The sequence below is a fragment of the Beta vulgaris genome, chromosome 9, assembly GCF_026745355.1.
Source record: "Beta vulgaris subsp. vulgaris cultivar EL10 chromosome 9, EL10.2, whole genome shotgun sequence".
In the NCBI taxonomy this organism is placed as follows: domain Eukaryota; kingdom Viridiplantae; phylum Streptophyta; class Magnoliopsida; order Caryophyllales; family Amaranthaceae; genus Beta; species Beta vulgaris.
The window spans coordinates 16,157,133-16,179,052 of record NC_079210.1 but is presented as its reverse complement, the minus strand read 5'-3'; the positions used below and the strand labels follow the sequence as shown (position 1 = coordinate 16,179,052).

At 34.2% G+C, this 21,920-nt stretch overlaps 1 protein-coding gene across 2 annotated transcripts; it reads right to left on the bottom strand.

Moving 5' to 3' along the window:
- Positions 1-2,348: 2,348 nt before the first annotated feature.
- LOC104903118 (mitogen-activated protein kinase homolog NTF6) lies at positions 2,349-21,405 on the bottom strand. 2 transcript variants are annotated; one of them, XM_010691111.4, is made up of 6 exons: positions 20,980-21,405; positions 17,293-17,422; positions 16,839-16,976; positions 4,094-4,426; positions 3,144-3,327; positions 2,349-3,051 (listed from the first exon to the last, which is right to left on the bottom strand). In XM_010691111.4, the coding sequence occupies exons 1-6, from the start codon at positions 21,132-21,134 to the stop codon at positions 2,888-2,890; spliced, it is 1,104 nt and encodes a 367-aa protein (XP_010689413.1). In that variant the 5' UTR covers positions 21,135-21,405; the 3' UTR covers positions 2,349-2,887. The 2 variants fall into 2 exon arrangements, with proteins under 2 accessions (XP_010689413.1, XP_048492896.1); XM_048636939.2 differs by having other exon boundaries at positions 20,859-21,001.
- Between the last annotated feature and the right edge of the window lie 515 nt (positions 21,406-21,920).

Below are 21,920 nucleotides of genomic sequence, written 5' to 3'. Positions count from 1 at the left end.
TCTTTATTAGTTTGAGTCACTTCTCGAGTTTAAGAAAAATTAACTAGGTAGATCATGAAAGGAAGAGAAAATATGTATTTATATTGGAGCTGAATAGCTGATGTTGTGGGATAATAATAATAATAATAATAATAATAATAATAATAATAATAATAATAATAATAATAATAATAATAATAATAATAATAATAATAATAATAATAATAATAATAATAATAATAATAATAATAATATAAAAATAAATAATAATAATAATAATAATAATAATAATAATAATAATAAATAATAATAATATAATAATATATATATAATAATATATAATAATAATAATAATAATAATAATATAATAATAATAATAATAATATATAATAATATAATAATAATAATAAAATAATAATAATAATAATAATAATGTAAAACTGGTGTGATCATATTAAAAAAAGAAAAAAAAGGGTAAATTAATAAATGATAAACCAAAAAAAAGGTGTGTAAACTAATAAAGATAGGAGGAGTACTACTTTATAACATTTCTCTGATAAATTCTTATGAGAGAAAACTTTATATTATTATTAAAGCACATGGGTCATGTTTCACTCTCACTCATCCTCCTTGGTTTACCTATCGTTTTGTTGCATGAATTAAGAAATGAAGGAAGTACTTTGTTTTAATCGAGAGGAGCAAATAACATTCATATCTTTGGCATTTCATGGAAGTCATCAAGTTAAAAAAAATGTGAGGTAAACTTGGTGTTATTTTATTAAAATAAACTTTACGTGAAATACATTTTCATTTTGCTTAGGTATATAATTTGAGGAGTAGGGTTGAGAAGTGCCTAAGTAGTTTGTTTATAATAAAATTGGTATACAATATGTTTGAGCTAAAGAGTCTACCTGAAAAGTAATGTAAACAGCAGTTGACACGTTTAGAAGAAACTAGTAAGATGAATTTACGGTGAGACTGTCTCATTTGAGAAGTTCTAATTAAAATCAAGTTGTAAACATAATTGTACTTCATTAGTAAATAAAAAAACTGGTGGTGATTAGAGGTGATCATTTGCGGGCTTGGACGGGTTGCGGGTCGTGCTTAACCTTCAATTTTTGTCCAACCGGCTTAATATGCCTAGTCCATGCCCTTTTATGCGAGCTTAACTACTTGTTCATGACCCGCCCTAATAAACGGATGGGCAAAATAAGTCTAGTTGATTTCCTTTAATATCTATAGATTAAAACATAATTTTGGTTAAAATAGAAAAAAAGTTGATTATCACAATGCAAGATAAAGAGAGAGTTAGAAATTTTCGTAACAACAATGTTAGAGGACGACAAATTTTCGTAACAAGGTAAGAATAAAAATAATTATGTGTTACCAAAGCTATATTAGTACAAATAAACTATTTATTCGGAAAGATTAATCAACAATAAATTAGTAAGATCAAAAAATTAAATTTCATAGAAAATAGATATTATGATAAAAGGGTTGGGCGGGCTTGCCCACGATATATTTGAGTTTGTTCATATCTGCCCATTAACATTAGCGGGCTGGGCTTGGCCCGCCCATTTAGAAAAAAAAATCAAAGTTTGTTGTCCAAGCCCGCAACTTTAGCGGGTCGTCCCGTCCATGAACAACTCTAGTGGTTATGATCTCTTCCGTATAGAGGACTTATTAAGGGTATTAACTTTTAGTTGTGAACTTGTGAGAGTAGTTGGTTGGTGTGTAGCTATTAGCTATCAAAGTAGCGGTATAAGATATGATTATTCGATATAAAAAAAAAAAAATTTACAAAAATTAGTCGAAAACTCAAACAAACTTCCTTTAAGTTTCTTAAGCTATAATACCTTTTAAAAACCGACCACTGATATAGTTCAAGTTTTTTTTCTTTCTGTTGAACGCGGAGATATTGGCTCCTTAAACAAGGAGCCCCTCCATTCTTTGACACATGGAAGAACTACAATTATTTACCATACTCTCTAATCATATTCGAGTGGGAAACGTGTCATACAAGTCGTGTCATATTTCGATCACGTCGGGTTGGGTCAAGTCCATTCAAGTACGAGTCCGTCTTATATGCATGAAATTTCAGGTTAGGACGAGTACATGTTTCATGGGTCAAGTCAACAACGGGTTAGGTCAAGTACGAGTTTAATGAATCAAGTTCGGTTCCTATAATATGATAATGAAAATTTTTAAACTAATGTGAGACAAGCATATAAGGAATGTATTCAAACTACTTTGAAAAGTGGGGAGCAAATATATATATTTCCACAATTTTTAATCATGATCAAACTTTTTGGAACTGAACGTACTGCTTCAGTTCATCAATTAGATGGAAGCGTGGAAGTACAAGAGAGTAAAAACAATGCCTCTTACCTACTTCCTTTTATATACTCAAAATGAATATCATACACGTTACAAACTTCAAGCATCACATAACAATTATCACATTACACAAGGACTTCGAACACTTCCTGACGAATAGCCATTCGCTTCTATGGTCCCTATATTTGGTTCATAAGAAGCTTATCTGAGTTTCGATTCACCTGTCGAGTTGGTGACTCAAGGCTCTAGTAAAAACCCTATAGGAATTAGTACCACTCTAATTCCCTTCCTATTGAATCCTCTAAATAGAATATACCAATAATGTTTATTACCATTCCAAGGTTAACTGAGACCTCAGACCTGATTTATGACCCTCCAGAGTCATATGCACATCCACTCAACCCAAAGAAATAAAATGCAAACTCAATTCCTCAAAACCTCACCTCAAAACTAGATCAAATGCATTACATATATCTAGTCAAAGCTGAAGCAGCCGAACATCTTTCATCAGACATCTGAGTTAGATGATTGAATTCCATCAGACATATAATCACCAAGTGTCTTAATCATCTTATCTTGGATTGAACTTCAGGGCCTCCCGCCATATAAGCTCCTTTATATCCTCCTCGTCCAAGGATGATTGCTCAAAATCAAACTGAAAAGGTTTTGGGCAGGTAGGCTCCTCGTTGATTTCATGGAGGCTTAATAAATAAGGGTGATTCAATGCATCATCAACTGTAAGTTCACAGATATATAAATCCATTTAGAGCATGCGAAGAAAAAACATCTGAGACCTACTGACACTTTGCAAAGCATTACTAGCACACCTGTAATTCGCTTGCTGGGATCAAATACAAGCATCTTTTCAGCAAGATCAAGCACCAAAGGAGACACATTTGGGAATTTCTGTGCAAACGGCTGTTTTGGAAAATGTGGCAGCTGTTTCACATACCTTTTAGCATTGTCACTTCTCAGAAATCCAAGGTCAGAATCTTCAGGAGAGCCTAGCAGCTGATATAAAAATGTTACAAATAAATTCAGACATCAAATATTGGGAGATTTATGCATATTACAGTCACTCAGAAAGTTGCCCTACGATCTACTTCCTCTGTTCTTTATCTATTGCAACAATGACTATTTATGGTATTTCATATCTATTGCAACAATGCTATTTTTGGTTAAAAAAATTAACTTTAGTTGACAATGTTACCCTTGCTTTACCTTACTAAAACTATCATTAAATACCCAACTAATTAGTTGACAATATTAGCCTTGCTTTACCTTGCTATTTTTTATTTCCTTAATAACCGTGCCCAACCCCATTGTTGCAATAGATGAAAAATGGAGGAAGTATATGCTAGTTGACATTTGTTCCAGAATATACTTCCGCGAAATTTCATCTAGAAAGTATACCGTCCAATACTGAGTATATACAGTTATACTTGTACACATATGAAACTGGTGCAGTAATATCACGTATATTACTAACAAGTGCTAAGCAAAACAGATAAATTATCAGCACTTCAGAATATTTGAAATGAAAAATGATAGTTTTAAATTATTTTATTTAAAAATTCCAATATAAAAAACTTACAAGCTTCCCACTATACACTCCTCCTAACAAATCTAGCATCTACTACTCACATCTAACAGAACCAAAAATACATCCAAGCATTTTGATCACCTCAAAAAGAACAAGAGTAACTTCCTATCTTATTTTATATGCAATCTTCACACATAACAGATACTGAGAAACAGAGCGAGTCCACAAACAAACCTCATTTATGAGCTGCAACTGCTGCAAGTAGTCCTTGCCAGGAAAAAGGGGTTCCCTTTTGATAATCTCCATCATAATGCAACCAACTGACCACATATCAATCGCTGCAGTGTATTCTGAACAATTGAGAAGCAGTTCAGGAGCTCGATACCATCTAGTCACAACATATTCTGTCATAAAATCTGTCTCCGCAGTTGTCCTTGCAAGCCCAAAGTCACATATCTTGAGATCACAATTAGCATTTAAAAGCAAATTGCTTGGTTTCAGATCCCGGTGCAGAACATTTGCTGAGTGTATATATTTTAGCCCACGTAAGAGTTGATATAAGAAGTACTGCCAAGGCAAAAAAAAAAATATTTTAACTCCATCCAGTAAATCTTAACACACGTTTCGATCATCTGACATAGAGGATTACAAGTATCACCATAGTTATAAAATCCAGCATGAGAGCATACAGAACATATCAGCTGGTATAACAGTTATGACATGCCTGTAAAGGCAAAAAGAAAAGTAAAAGTGCAAATGTCCTCAAGAAAGAGTAGTTAAGATTTTCGAAACGGTTAAATAAAACCCTGAATGTGGTCATTGGGATCTTAAACCATGCTTATGGCCTTATCAATCAAAGAACGATTCTATTTGGAACAAAAGAGGCTGTTAAGTATTGTATTTTGTTTTTAAAATCTAATTTATCATTGTGCCTAAAATGAAGACCAAATTAATGGAGTGAAGTTCAGAAAAAGAGCACATTAAACTATAGAACATCTTCACCCTATATTAGATAGATATAGATAAACCAATTTATCAATCTATCCTCATTTATTACATATACTCCTTCCAATTTCTTCCAGTTTCAATAATTTGAATTTCACTCCAGCCAAGTACAGGTTTGACCATTCATATTTTTATATATCTATTACAAACGTACAAAATGTTAATATATTCAAAATATACATTAAGATAAATCCAACATGTTAGATACTGAAATTTGATTTTTTCTAATATATTAGTCAAAACTTTCTGTTAAGGTTTCTACATGATAAGTGTAACAATAAAGTCTTGCAACTAAAAAAAACGAAGGAAGTACAACATAACTTAATTATCTATATCAATTACATTAGATGATTCAGTGATCAAGTATTATCCACACTATTCGCCCTTTTAAAAGGCAATGTCATCTCTGACAATAAACAAGATTTCCATTGATCATTAAAGATCCCACAAAAAGTGCCCTTAGCAAAAAACAACAAATCTATTATTGCATCAACTGTTGGCAACTGAAACTGCCATTTTACATTCACCGTATGTGAACTACGCAACTTAAGAGCAACTCCAACACAGAAAAGAATAAGGCATGCCACAAACTCCTATAAATGATGTAAAATTACTATTCACTCCGTTCCACAAAGTAGAAACCAGGTGGCTCCCTTTAATACTCTATGGTTAGGAAGGAGGAGGAGTTTCATGGAGTCAACAAGGTCCCACAAGGTGGGATAAGGGAGGTAATGAGAGAAGTAAAGTTAATCAAATATGGACTTAAATAAAAGTAACTTCGTGGAACCGGTGAAGATGGAAAGCGGGTAGAGCTTTGTGGAATGGAGTACAAACCCCTCTAAATGTGGCAAAAACAGATGGCCACTATTATTTTCACAAGGACGAGGCAACAAATATTAATCTGCCCAACCAGCCACCCAGTCCAGCCTCAACTTCAGGGGACCAATGCCAAGCTATAATGCTGAACTTACAAGAAAATGACAAACAGATGCTATAATGAGTGACAAATGCGTTGGAAGTTGGTAATAAAAGCATGTGTCAGACATCCTTTGACTAGCTTAGCCAGAAGCAGCACAAGCGTATCCAATATTTTTAATTTTTCAGTATCCTGTCAAACTCAGGAAAGAGCTGTAAAACCATACACTCCAACAAAATTCATTAGCTATGAATTAAAACTGTAAAAACAGATAAAAGTTTCAGAAAGGGATTTGAAAAAATTATATCAAGCTTGTGATAACAATTGTATAACCAACTTTGCAGGCAATGCGGATGTTTTGAGGTTATTGTGGAAACTATTGTCGTGGCAGTAAGCTCAAAACTTTTATAATGCGGTCGCAACATGGTGTCATGACTCATGCCCGAGATTTAGTTCCACGGAGGCTTAGGCAGGGATCAATTGACAAGAAGTAGATCCACATGGGTTTCCGTGTGAATCCACATTGGTTTGCATCACATGAATGCTCGTGCAAGATAATACATGCATTATGATTTCATCCCCTGCTTATGCAGTTATTTGATTTTGCCCTTTCTTTCTTTTTCCAAATGTCGGACACTTAGTCCCCAAAATATATACCCTTTCCAATAATTACCAAACCCAAGGAAAAGATTGGCATTCTAAGAGAATGGATTAAGGTTTTGTAGAGATCATCAAGAGAGAAGAAATGATCAATCTCCTCAGATCTCCATCTAACTTGCATCTAAGCTCTCTTTTGTGATGTGATCAAGTCCTTGAAGGGAAAAAGGTGAAGCGAAGAGAAAGGAGCAAAAAAGAATTCAAGGTAAGAAGATTAGAGGATTGCTCTAACTATGATCGCTTGATTTGTGCGCACTTTCCTTCTCACTCTCTCTTCTTGATCTCTTTGTGATGAATAGTTACTTAAATATAGTATGGAAGTAATTCTGGTTGTGTGAATTGCTGATATTAAGATAAGATTATCAATGAAAAATTGAATTATATTATAATTTCTCTCTAAACCTTACCATTAGACTACTATTTAGTTTATAACAAAAAGTTGAAATAATTAGTCACTTAATAACATACTATATATTACCATCGAAAAACAACCCAATAGAGATGGCTATTCAGCTTGCATTGGATCTGAGTCATATCCAACCTCAAAAAAGAAAAGCTCATCCAATCCTATAGGAGGTTGAGCTTATGTTATTCAATGAAACCTACCTGAGTCTCATTATACTACTACCTTATCAACTGAAACCTACCTGAGTCTCATTATACTACTACCTTATCAACTGATAGATAAATAGTTTGATACAAATAGAATATTTATGTTAGCATTATTGCAAATCAAGTCAATATAGAATAATTATTTTCTAAATCTCTGATTTTTGTGATCTTAAGTAATAATATAGTCTGAATCACACTCAATTTTGAGTGATGAAAAATAATCTGAACCCGGAATATAAAATTTAGATGCAAATTCGATTTCAAAAAATCTGAGTTTGAATAAGGTTGATCAAATATAGAGTTTGGAAAATGCGATAGTCTTAAAGGAGCATAAATAGTAAGCCAAGTTTTTGACGTTTGTGCTTATACAACTTTACTTTGTTTTAGGTCATGCATTGTCCATAAACAAACTCCTCACAGGATGAATTGAAGTTAGTACAATGTTGTCAAAGCCAACAGATTTTACGAGTACAGCTTTAAGGAATTGCTAGGTAATGTAGACTATTACTGTTAAGAAATTCTCACACAACTCACAACCCAACCTATGAAGGCGAAGACCAATGAGGAAGTTTTTGAATCCAAACGGAACAAGAACTTAGAGATAATTCTATAACTCAAGGCTCTCAAGTAGACTTATATACAAAACTTCATTGATGAGGATGCCTTCCCTAATGGTTCACTATGTGTAGGAAGGTAATATCACATGCATCCTTTCTGATAAATAATCACATGCACTTGCACCTTGTTGCATTAGTATTTGCCACTTCAATTCTGAAGGCATTACCTCGACACTTATCTTGTAGATGTACTAGCTTTTAATTCACGTGATGCGTGCGACGACATTTCCCCCAAATCAAACCACTACTCCCCCAATTACCATACCCATATTTATGAATTTCACGCAATATTTTTCTCTCTCTATTCAATTGAACATCATCTTCATCATTTCCCCCAATTCAAACCACACACTCGATTTGTTCTCTCTGTATTCAATTGAGACCGTCGATTATTAGTTGAGGATTATCTCAAGCAAGTTACAGAATTGGCTTTGGCGGTCATGGAATTGGCTTTCGCTCAGCCCGTCATGAATCGCTGAGCTTGCTTGATCATGACCCAAGCTCTGCATTTTATGTTGAAATTCGATTATGGGCACAATTTTTTATTCTAATATATGGGTTTAAGTATTTTATGATTTCCCCAAATTCGAGTTCACATATTATATCTCATTTTTTTTATATTTGGGTACGAATATTAAAGTTATATTAACGAAATTTGTTTTTTTGATTTTATTATGGGTTTAAGTATTTTTTTTTTTCTCAAATTCTTTTTAATATACGGACACAAAAACAATTCGAGTTCTCATATTTTGTCTCTAATTTTTTTATATCCAGGACACAAATATTGAAGTCATTTTTGACAAAATTTCATTTTTTCTGACCATTTATGATGTAATTTTAATTTTAATTTCAACTATCTTCAAATTAAATTTTAAATAAACCATAATTTAAGTTAAATATTATTTTGGAAAAATATATAATACAACACATATTCGTAAGAGTTACTGTAATTTGAGTTTAATTTTACTCGAACATAGTACATATTTTTCAGATTTACTAAACAGAGAACATCACACATAATTTTATTTTCAATAACGAATTGCGTACCTAATTACCAGTAAAGAATCGGCAAATTTCAGAGTTCCGTATTTGAGAATGTCGTTAAGCTCCTATCTATGAAGAGAACTGATTTTTTTTTTGTTTGGAGTTTGTGTTTGTAATTGAGTGTGTTATGAAAAAAATTGATTTGAGAGGATGTTATGCCGTGTAATTTTTTTGTTATTGTATGTAGTATTAACGTTTGGTAAGTTCTTGATTTTGAATCTTTTTTATTGGCAAGTTTATGTGATTGAATCTTATATGAGTTGATTGGGTTTAAATTTGATTTGATTGATATTTTTGTTTTGGCAAATTTATGCATGGAATTGGGGTTGATGGTGGCCAAAGGGGCATTTAAGTAAATTCCAAGGGGAGCACCATTGCTCCCTCCTTAGCTTATATAATAGTTTTTATGAGAGTCCAAATTTATCCTTTGAAGGAGCTCAACATGCGACAAGGTAATAGTCCAAAGTTTAAAACTAACTATGATTTTGAGACTCGACATAGTGAAGAAAAGACAAATAACATTATCAATGCTTTTAGCATGAAGTTAAGGCACATGATAAAAATGTAGGGTCTTTTTTTCTTCCTAAGGAGTTTAGAAGGCTAAACACCAAGGTACAATCAAGGGAAGTAAAGTCCAAGCTAAATGTATATATATATATATATATATATATATATATATATATATATATATATATAGAAGTGAGTTCATATGAGAATGCATACTTATATGAGAAATGAGAATGAATTTTACACGCTATAACTCTTATGAATAAGTGATATAACTCTAATGAAAAAGTGATGTAACTCCAAAAACAAAATATTTGAAAAAAAAAATAAAAAAAAAACAAATTTTTTTTTGAATTCAAAATTTTTTAGAGGGATATAACTCTAATGAATAAGTGTTATAACTCTAAACCAATCGTGTGGTTGAGATTTATTCTCATTTCTTATGTAAGGAGCATTCTCATGTGATCCTGCCTCTATATATATATATATATATATATATATATATATATATATACCCATCCTTGTTTAATGAGATTAGGAAAAAAAATGTGATTGAAGAAAAAAAATTGCGTTGACAAGGGCTCCAAGATAAGGAACCAATATATAGAAACAAAATATAGTATAGGCTCAAGAATCAACAATCAAGAGGAAAATCTAAATGGCATATCAAATTTTTGAGTTGGCCCTAGAGAGAAAAAATTGCCAATGAATATCTTTATTATTCAGTTCTCTTGATATTTAAATTTAAAAATTTAATAAAACTTCTAGTGTTTAATGGGCAGAGACCGAAATTGGTTGTCTAAGTGTCTAGTATTACGAGCAGTGAAACCAGGAACGCGGGACGTACGGCCGAATCGCGTCCTGAGTCGTTCGTACCGAATCGCGGAACGAACGCGACCCAAATCGCTGCGGTTCGCGTCTCAGTACGGTGGTCATGGCGTTTCCTTTTTCTTCTTCAAGTGTTCATAATTTTGAATGTGCTTAATTTTGATTTTTGTTATGTTTTTTCGAATTTTCAGATTCAAGTTGAAGGTATCACCGTATTATACGAATGATGATGGAAAGCTGAAAGGTTCAAGATGATGCACAGTGTAATATGAGACAAAAGTACAAACACAACTTGAGAAGCTTTATTGGGGGCCCATCATTTATTTTTTACTGTTCATCTTTCTTTTTTGAAAAGGTGTGTGGTTGCATTGGGAACTAGCAAGGTTGCAAGTTGCAACTAATATAGAATTTTTTAGCAGTATTAGTTTTACGAGTTAGTAATCATTGGGAACTAGCTATGGAGGTTTTTCTTGTTTTTTCTTTTATGTAATCATATTTTGAGACTGGATTAATGGTAATTAATATTTTAATTTTAAATACATTTTTAATTCTGTTTTTTCAGATTTATATATATATATAATTTTATATATATATATATATATATATATATATATTATATATATATATATATATATATATATATATATATATATATATATATATATATATATATTAAACTAAACACCAAACGTTCCCGATTCACTCAAAGTAGCGTTTCCCGTTTCCGTTTCCAACCCGCGTTTCGTATCGAATTTCGTTCCTTGTATCACTGATTACGAGCAAAGATGATTTTGATTAGGTTAAAAATATAACCTTGAGACAAAATTTGATTATATATAAGGATTTTACACTTACAAGTTTGGTTAATGCTTTGATCATTTTAAATGAAACAAAATATATTTGGCGTTAGAATTCAGATTATAGATTCCTAGTTTACTAATTATGATGAAAATCAAACTTAGAATAGCTATATTTAGAGAGTTTACAATAATGTGTTATTAACTTTTAATAGAAGGGTGGTTGTAACTTTTCTGAATTTAAACAACCATAAAAGATTTAGAATTAATTAAAGAAAGTGTACGGGTAATATTAGTTCTGTAATCTATAAATACAGTCATTTTTCATTGTAATAAAAAGTGTGAGAAAATAATAAGATATCTTCCTGGGACCATAGCATAATCTTCTCCATTTGTTTATAATTTTAGTTTGTGAGAATTAGCAAATTCTTGCTCCTACATTTGGCACCAGAGCCAGTTTATAATTTGCAAGTTAGTTATTTAATGGCAGCAGCAACAAATAACACAATGCAAGTTCAACTCCCTAAGTTGCACGGAAAAAATTATGATAATTGGTCAAGCCAATTAAAGGTATTTTTTCGTTCTCAAGAAGACATGTGGAGTATAGTGGAGAATGGCTTTACAAATGTTACTGAGGCAACCGCTTATGCGGCTCTTAGTCAGGATGCCAAGAATACCTTATTGGAAACATGCCGAAAAGATCAAAAGACGTTGTATCATATTTTCCAAGCAGTGGAGGAGCCCGTATTTATAAAAATATCTATGGTAGAAACATCACATGAAGCGTGGGAAATTCTACGGAGTTCCTACAAAGGAGATGAACGTGTCAAGCAGATACGTTTGCAAACATTACGAGCGAAATTCGAGTCACTATGCATGGATGATTCGGAATCAATTTCCGCCTACTTTGACCGTGTACAATTAATTGTTAATCAAATTAAAATTAACGGAGAAAATATTGAAGATGAGAGAGTTGTGCAAAAAGTCATACGATCACTAAATAGTGATTTTGATGGTATCGTTTCCGCTATCGAAGAAGCACACGATTTGTCAAAATTGTCTATTGAAAGGTTGTTGAGCTCGTTGACATTACATGAGCAAAGGATGAGACAACGAGGTAAAAGTTCTAATTCAGAACAGGCTTTGCAGAGTAGAGCAAATGTCACAAATCGTGGTGGTTACCAACGCAATCGAGGTAGAGGCGGAGGCCGTGGTCGAGGAAGAAGTGGTAATTTTTCTTCTTATAATAAAGAAGAATTTCAGGGAAACAAGCCCAATGGAGATCAAAAAAGGACTCCCCTCGCACGTCAAGATAAATCAAAGGTTCAATGTCACAGGTGTGAACGGTTCGGACACTATGCACCAGAATGCCAAACCAACTTACATAATCAATCTGAACGAGCCAATGTTGCTAAGGTGGAAGAAAATTTGGTGTTGGCCTACAAAGAAGGTGGAGATTTTGAATCAAATGACATATGGTATCTAGACACGGGTTGTAGCAATCATATGACAAGTAAGAAGCACTTGTTCTCCTATTTGGATGAATCTGTCCAAGGAGAAGTTAGCTTTGGAAATAAGAGCAAAGTTTTCGTTGAGGGAAAAGGTAACATCAACATTCGATCTAAAGATGGAACAAATGTTACTATTGCTGATGTGTTTTATGTTCCTGGAATTTTCTGGAATTTGTTAATCTTAGGACAACTTTCAGAAAAGGGTCACAAAATTTGCATCACCAATGGAGTCTGTGAGATTAGAGATAAAAATTATAAGCTTATTACTAAGGTGAAAATGACAAAGAATCGAATGTTTCCTTTATCTCTCCAACCCAAAATTGCTATGAGTTTGCAAGCAATGATGAAAGACCATAATTGGTTATGGCATTTGCGTTATGGTCATCTAAACTTCCGGGGCTTGAAATTATTAGCCGAAAAGGAAATGGTGACAGGTCTACCTCTAATCGATACTCCAAACAACCTTTGTGAAGGTTGTATGCTCGGAAAGCATCACCGAGAACCTTTTCCTTTTGGAAAATCGAGACGTGCTATTAAGCAACTGGAGTTAGTCCATACCGATATATGTGGACCAGTCGAGGTAGAATCGGTCGACAAGAAGAGGTATTTTTTACTTTTCGTCGATGATTTTAGTAGAAAGAATTGGATTTACTTTTTGAAGAAAAAATCTGAAGCTTTTGAGAAATTAAAAGAATTCAAAGCATTTGTTGAAAAGCAAAGCGGAGTTCCTATTAAGACATTGAGATCAGACAGAGGTGGAGAATTTACATCTGACGAATTCTCCAATTATTGTAAAAAGGAAGGCATTCACCGACAACTCACAGCTAACTACACACCACAACAAAATGGTGTAGCTGAAAGGAAAAATAGAACGATTTTTAAGATGGCAAGAAGCATGCTAAAAGCAAAATCTTTGCCAAAGCCTTTATGGGCTGAAGTTGTCTGTTGCGCGCTGCATATTTATTAAACATATGCCCCACGAAGAGTGTTCGTGGAGTGACCCCTGAAGAAGCTTGGAGTGGAAATAAGCCGGATGTATCCCATTTGCGAGTTTTTGGTTGTGTTGCTTATGCACACGTTCCAGATCAAAGGAGAAAGAAGCTTGATGATAAAAGTAAAAAATGTATTTTTATTGGCTATAGTTCTTCTACAAAGGGCTATAAACTATATGATCCTATAAAAGAGGATGTTATAATCAGTAGAGATGTTCTTTTTGCTGAAAATGAAGCATGGCAATGGGATCAGACAAATGATGTCATTGAAGAGACACCCCTTATTGAGACCACTAAAGGATCAAGTGCTGCAACTCCTAATTCACAACCAGAAGATACATCTCCAACATCAAGTCCTTCTCCAACAGAATTACCTCTAAGAAAGCGTGTGATGCCATCCAAATACAAAGACTATATTGTAAGCAGAGATGATGCTAGTACTGATGATGATATTGATGATGAAACCGTAGTGAATTTTTATTTGTTTGCTGATTGCGATCCTGTCTCTTATGAAGAAGTTGCGGCTAGTGAGAAATGGATCCAAGCAATGAAAGAAGAAATACTTTCTATTGAAAAGAATGATACATGGGAGTTGACTTCTTTACCCGTAGGAAAGAAGCCAATTGGTGTTAAATGGGTTTTCAAGACCAAATATAGACCCGATGGACAAGTTGATCGTTACAAAGCTAGATTGGTAGTAAAAGGCTATAAGCAAAAACCAGGAATTGATTACTTTGAAGTTTTTGCACCAGTTTCCAGAATGGACACTGTTCGAATGATATTGTCACTTGCTGCCCAGAATAAGTGGAAAGTTCATCAAATGGATGTAAAATCAGCCTTTTTGAATGGTATACTACAAGAAGAAGTTTATGTGTAACAACCAACAGGTTTTGTAAGGAGAGGTGAAGAAAAGAAAGTCTATCGCCTCAAGAAAGCATTATATGGTTTGAAACAAGCACCACGTGCATGGTACTCACGGATTGATGCATATTTATTGCAAACTGGTTTTCAAAAATGTCCATATGAACATACTCTTTATATCTCTATTATATAAGCCAAGGGACGAGGTGTGGTGTCCTCTTTTAAAGTGACTAAAATACCCTTAATGATCTAATTAATGGAATAAAAAAATTACAAAAGCAAATCATTTAGTAAAAATCTCATTCCAACTTGCCATTTAAAACAAGTTTAAAATGGTATATGCATCAAATACTTCAATCAAAAATTAAATGGACAAAATATTTATACCTTATAAAAAAAGATGGCATACATGACGTGCACATGAAAAGTCTGAACATTCACTACCTTTGATACTCTTTAATCCAGTTAAATCAACTCATTATCTTTGTTCTTTCTGTTCAATATTCATTCACAAAAAATTAATGTTAACAATCACTCACAACCTTTTTATTTTTTTTACATTAGCAAATTAATATATCTAAATTCATCTAACTGTTGAATTTTTCACATTTAAGTTTAATCATAAATAAAGTACGAATGGAGTATCTAATAGAATAGCAAATTTTGAAATTAACACACGCATCGCGTGCATATGAAAGCTAGTTAAGACAAATGCTAAAGGAGATATACTTATCCTATGTCTATATGTTGATGACTTGATATTCACAGGAAATTGTGAAACTATGTTCATAGAATTCAAGGAGGAAATGACTCAACAATTTGAGATGACTGACATGGGATTAATGTCATATTTCCTTGGGATTGAAGTAAAGCAATCTGAAAGTGGCATATTTATTTCACAAAAGAAATATGCTAATGATGTTTTTAAAAAATTCAAAATGGATGGAGCTACTCCTATCAGAACTCCAATAGCAGAACGCTTGGAGATTCGAAAGAAAGGAATTGGAGGAATGATAAATCCAACCTATTTTAGAAGTTTGGTTGCCAGTTTAAGGTACTTAACTTCTACAAGACCAGATATTGTTTATGCTGTCGAAATTCTAAGTCGATTTATGGAGAAACCTTATCGATCACACTTGCAAGCAGCTAAAAGAATTCTACGATATCTTAGTGGTACTCGAAATCATGGAATTCTCTATTCTCATATTGATAACTTTAATTTATTTGGGTACACGGATAGTGATTGGGCTGGTGATATTGAAACTCGTAAGAGTACTTCGGGATATGTCTTTTATTTGGGAGATGGTGTTATTTCTTGGTCATCCAAGAAACAACAAGTGGTTGCTCTATCAACAGCAGAAGCTGAGTATATATCAGTAACAAATGGAGCATGTCATGCGGTTTGGCTTCGTAGAATGTTAAAAGAACTGAAGCATGGTCAAAAGACTCCGACAACAATACTTTGTGATAATAAGTCAGCAATCGCATTAACTAACAATCCTGTATTTCATGGTAGAAGTAAGCATATTGATATTAAATATCATTATGTCCGAGAACTCGTCAAAGAAGGAGAAGTCGAGCTTCAATTTTGTAGCTCTGAAGAACAAGTTGCAGATATTATGACCAAACCACTAAAAGCCGAGTCATTTGAGAAGTTCAAAGAAATGATTGGTATCGTTGAAGATGAAAATAGGAACGCTATTCAAGTTTGAGGGGGAGTGATGAAAATCAAACTTAGAATAGCTATATTTAGAGAGTTTACAATAATGTGTTATTAACTTTTAATAGAAGGGTGGTTGTAACGTTTCTGAATTTAAACAACCATAAAAGATTTAGAATTAACTAAAGAAAGTGTACGGGTAATATTAGTTCTATAAACTATAAAAACTATCATTTTTCATTGTAATAAAAAGTGTGAGAAAATAATAAGATATCTTCCTGGGACCATAGCATAATCTTCTCCATTTGTTTATAATTTTAGTTTGTGAGAATTAGCAAATTCTTGCTCCTACAAATTACTATATGAACAAAAGAAGTACCTATAATTCAAAGTCTGATTAGATTTTTTTTTTTCTTTTAAAGGGATGTAATATTTCCTTGATGTGTATAAATTTGTAACATTGAGGGGTTTATACTAATTTGTCAAAATATGAATCTTGGGCCATCAATGATGTTTTAAAAACAACTGAATTTCTCATTTTTATAAGATCACCACATCCAAGATTCCTTGTTAAGAATATCTTCTGATTCCTATCAATACGTGAGATTACTTGATGATCTCAATAAGCTGATATTTTAGGCACTCACTAAGTCCAACACATTGAATTATGGCTAAGCTGATTGACTTTATTTTCCTAGATATGTGTATGGCACAACACCAAAAACATTGTGATTCATTATGTTTTAATTCATCCAACCAATTTCAGGCACCACATTTATCATCAATAACTCACAAGAGCAGGCATACCACTCTTTGACAGAAACATAATTTTTTTTAATTATACAAGTAGTGACATTCTCTTCTCCATTTCTATATGAACAGCATATGAAACATACTAAGGAGTTCATCCAGGCAGGCTAAGCTACAAACAGCGATAAATGGATTTGCATAGCATAGTAAGTCAAGTATCACCTGGCAATGATCTTCCGTAAGTTCCTGGTTGGAGCGAATAATTTGATGTAGATCAGTGTCCATTAATTCATACACAATGTAGACATCATTGAACTTTTCTCTTTCAGGTGGTAGTATGATGTCCTTTATCTTGATAACCTGCATTAGCAGCAGTCGGGCATATCAGCTTTATAGCCAGACAGTACTGGGACAAGACCAATTTCTAGTTACAAACTTTTTCGCATAATATTGAGCATTTCCATTAACAACTGCCATTAAAAAATCCACGCCAACAAGAATTACCCTCCAAGCAACTACAAAGAAAGCATGACTGCAATACTGGAAAGGTGGGGAAGAGACAAGAAGATGAGCCAATACCCTAAAAAAAAGAATCTATCTAAAATAGCAAAAGAAAGTAAGATAGATGGTATGCTACCCCAATAAACTAGTGAAACTTTGCAATTACTAAAATTACATTGTCATGGTCCATATGACACAACAGTTTGATTTCCCGCAGAGTCCTTTTGGCATCGATTCTATTGTTAAAAGCATCTGCAATCTTCTTAATAGCAACTTCTTCATTTGTCTCTGAATTTCGCGCACAACTGTCATCAAGGAAAGAAAACAAGCCAAACAGATTCTAATTAATGTTACAAGCAAGAAGAACTACATGCATAATGCAAGACTTGGTTTTATTTTCCTCTAATACTAAATGCTATAAATGGAATCCTGCAGAGTAAACTAATTAAACATTTAATTCAAGGCTTCAGTTTTAAACACATTCTCATACTAAAGTACTGTATCATGTTACTTGGCAGAACCTCAAATGATGCAAGATACAAACAACTAATCCAAAAGAACATACATGAAAAGAAAGAAACCATAACACAGTTATTCATAAAGTTAGAAAATAGCCACTTCAGTCTAGATGTGTACATTGCAAAACGGAGAAGGTGAGATGCACAAAGAGGCTGCCACGTAAAGTGACATTTGAGCTTCATTCCTTAGCATGAGACCTCTTGACAACCTTATAATTCCTTTCTTCCAATGCCTTGTATAGATGAGGAAATTGAAGGTCCCCTTATAATAGAGGAAATTATACACCATATAACCCACTTGAGCCTCACATTTTCGCCTCCTCCTAAAGATACCTTCAACTGAGAAAACCCCATCAAATTGGAGCGCTAAAAGTGTTAATAATATTGACAGGTTTCCCTTACTCGACTCTCTCTCTCTAGTCTCGACCTTGCTTTTCTCTCTCCGCCCATAGAATTCTCCGTCTCTTGATCACCATAATACTTCTTTCGTTGTTTCTTCTCAACACATTCACCATTACCACCACCACCCAACCCCCTCCTCTCTCTTCAGACCACCATCGATCAACACCATATCAATTTCAGCCAAAATACTTTCCTTTAGAAGACAAGTGAAAGAGGTATCTTTTCCTTTAGGAGACAAGTGAAAGAGGAGGACTTCGGTTGGAGGTTTCTCTAGTGAGTATGGACAGGGGGAAAGAGACATTAGAATTAGCTAGGTAGTGAGGGACGCGGAGAGATAGAGTGTGGCAGTTACACAAGGGCAAGGGTTATAAGGCGTAGGTAGTTGGGTTAGTAAGGTCATCATGGTTGTAGTCACGACCAATTGACCATGACTTACTATCTCTCTTATACTTGCTCGATTTCTTAATCTTGCAACACTTGTAAATGGCTTATGTGGCAAGGAGGAAGGGAGAGAGAGTAAAACATGGCCTATGTGCTCAAATAATAAGATTTACCAAAAAGACAAATGACACAACACACAAGTATTCTGAAACACCCCAAAAAAGAATAAGTTGCAAGTATTAAGAAACAAAGAAAGTAGATGAAAACAATGATGGTTTTGATTATGGTGGTTTGAAGGTGGTGAGCGAAATCCCTTCCTGCTTGGTTTTTGAATCTCTCCAAGTTGTTTTTCTATGCCCGGTGGAATTTTGATGCAGTATGGAGCCACGTCAAGTATAAGAGCATGTGAAGGGGCCTCATGAGAACTTCTTGGGGTAGGATGAGACCTATCTGTGTTTCGGGTTTTTATACTACGGCGTGAAAAGACTCGGAGGTATCCCAATGGTGGACCAAAGCTGAGCTTTGGCCCTCGTCCAGACTGCTATGGTGTGGGAGCCGGTGTCGCCGCCTTTCGAAGTACTTTCTAGTGTGCGCTTTAGTTTTCAATAAGGACTTTAGGCTTTTAAGATAGAAAGGGCTTTTCTCGCTTGTTTAGTAAAGTCAAGTTTAGATCTTCCCTAGGATCCTTCCGTAGAGTATTGGCTATAAAGTGCACCTTTTCGGCTATCATGATCAGAAAGAGCTAGACAGCTTTGCTTGTAGTTAGCCACTTCAACAGATGGAAGGTGATAGGGGAGAGAGGAAGATAAGACAAGGTGAAGAGAAATCAAGAGAAACCATACATGGTAATAGAACTTCAAAAAGAATCAATCTTGTTTTCATCATTAACATTTCTCGTCCAACTTATTAAGGTCTTAGGAAAGAAGAGATGAAAGTGTGGGGGTCAAATTGAGAAATGACCTAAAATACTAGGTTATATCGAACAATATCCCTCTAATAAATGGGTGAAGATTTCCTAAAAGCCACTTGATTTCTCATATCAGCTTACTCTTCCAGCTGTCCTAAAACTTCTTCACATATTGACAGTATGGTGATGTGAAATTAATCTCTGACTTAATGGCTTAGAACTTTGAAATTGGAGCCACAATCAGTTGACCAGATCTAAACTCTTATAATTTATAAACATCAAAATTGCTCAAAGAATTTCATGGCCAAGGAACTTAAAAATACTAGTGCCTTGAATAATAAGATGTTCTTACTAATACTTTTTTCCTCTTTCAATAATACTTGTTTATGAACTCTCTGTTAATTCAATAATAATACTTTTGGAAAGGGATGCTGCTATCGTAAGGTCATACCTTGTTTACGAGCTCTCTGTTAATTCACTTGTCTTTACAAAGCCGTAACATAACAACCTGCCACTCCTCACTACCAGTACATACATGAATTACTCAACTGATTACAATGAAAAATTAACGGCGTCAAAACAGGGGATGTAGGATTCAAACTATATTCAAATTTAATTCTACGATTAACAGATAAGCCATTGGTTCATGTGAGTTACAGTCAACAAAGAGATCCCAGAAATCATTAGAGCACCTCATTCCAGAAGATGTGAAAGCACCCTTAACTCTATTACCTGAGTAATCAACGATGCTTTCATTCGAGTCCTCTCACATATTCAATATTTTCATGAAGGTTTCTAGACCAAAGCAAATTTATAATCTTAAATGACAGAAGTAAAAGATTTCCCTCCCATGAACCTCGTCACAATAGCTTAACAGTGTGGATAAGGTGATAAGAAAAATATTTAAAAATTCTTTGCTAGATGGAAGATATTGAACATTGAATAGAATAAAAGAACTCAAACTCAATTCAAAATCATCTGGTCTTCGTCTAACAAGTTGAAAGGCTACATATTATACATAGTATGTTAGCCTCTCTTCAAGTCTCGATTAGTGTCAATAATAAGGCTACACATACTTAAACCTCCCAAATGGCGGGATCAACAGTTTGTCTAGTCTTTGTTATTTACTAATGCTCGTTGTAATAGAATCACAGAACAATCATTCAAACATTGCAATTTCACAACTCCTTATTTTTTGGTTTTGCATTACTAAGAAAATTAACAAGAATGAAGAAAGCAAGTTAATTACTACTGGACAACAATAAAATTCAATCAATAATAAGAAACAACACCTTGCTAAACTTAGCGCAACTATTTCATCGGCAGAAGTACACTAAACGCAAACTGATACAACAAGCTAGCTTAAACTCACCAAAACAATAAAAATACAAAAGAAAACAACTCCGAATTGAAACGGGAATCCATTAATTTTACTATAAGAAATCAGAATTGAAAATTTACTCAGACAATTGCTGATAATAAGAATTGAAATAGCCAAATTAACAGAAAACAACAACAAAAAGAACAAAAAACCTTAATCCGGAAATGATTTTTGGGGTCCGCTAAGATGAATCGTCATAAGAAATGATTTCGGGCAAAAAGTAAAAGGAGTTAGTAGTAAAGAGTAAAGAGGGAGGAGAGAGAAAGGGAGTACCAAACAATGCCGTAAGCACCACGGCCGACGGGTTGAATAGGGGGAGCGTACTTGGAAGAAACCTCGAAAAGGTTGCCGAGAACGTTGTATAGGACGTAGCTTCCGCCATGAGTGGGAACACCTCTGACTTCCTTGCCCTTTGCTTCGTTCTCCATTTTCTCTCTCCTCTCTAGCTTTGTTTTTCTGTTGAATAGTATAAAGTATCAAGTATGAACTAAGAGAACGAGAAGAAGAAGATCTCCACTTTATGTGTTGACCACTTGCCGTCAGCGATCAAGTGCTCAAAGACGTTGACGTCGGCTCACTTTTTTCTTTTTTCTTTTTTCTTTCTTCTTTCTTCTTTCTTCTATGTGTGTTGAGTTATTTGAAATTTGAACACAATGCAAGATATTAGTGCGGGGTCTTTCATGAAAATTTTTTCACGGATTTTTCACCAGGTATCATGAGATTTTATAAAATGCACAAGATACTTTACCATTTGATTTGTATAGATTCGATTTACAGAAAAATATAGGAAAAATGGATCAGAATACCCCCAACTTTGGGCGGTCCGCTTTTAATACCCCAACTATGAATTATTTTTAAATACCCCCAACTTTGGGGGTGGTCCGCCAAAAATACACCATTTACCTGTTATGACCGGATGAACTGGTAAACAAAAAACCACCCCCTCTGCTCATATCTCTCTCTCCTCTCCTCATCCCCCCCCCCCAACGCCCCACTACCACCTTCCCTGACCACCTCAATAGTTGGTCATCTTTCTCCCCAGCCCCTCCCCTACCCCCAGCGGCCCCCAACAGCCTCCCCCTCCCCCACCACCCATCGAATTTCCTAACCCCTTCGAAATCCCTACTTGCACCCTTTCTCTCTCCTCTACCACCACCATACCACCCTTTCTCTCTCCTCTACCACCACCTCCTCTCTCCTCATCTACCTCACCA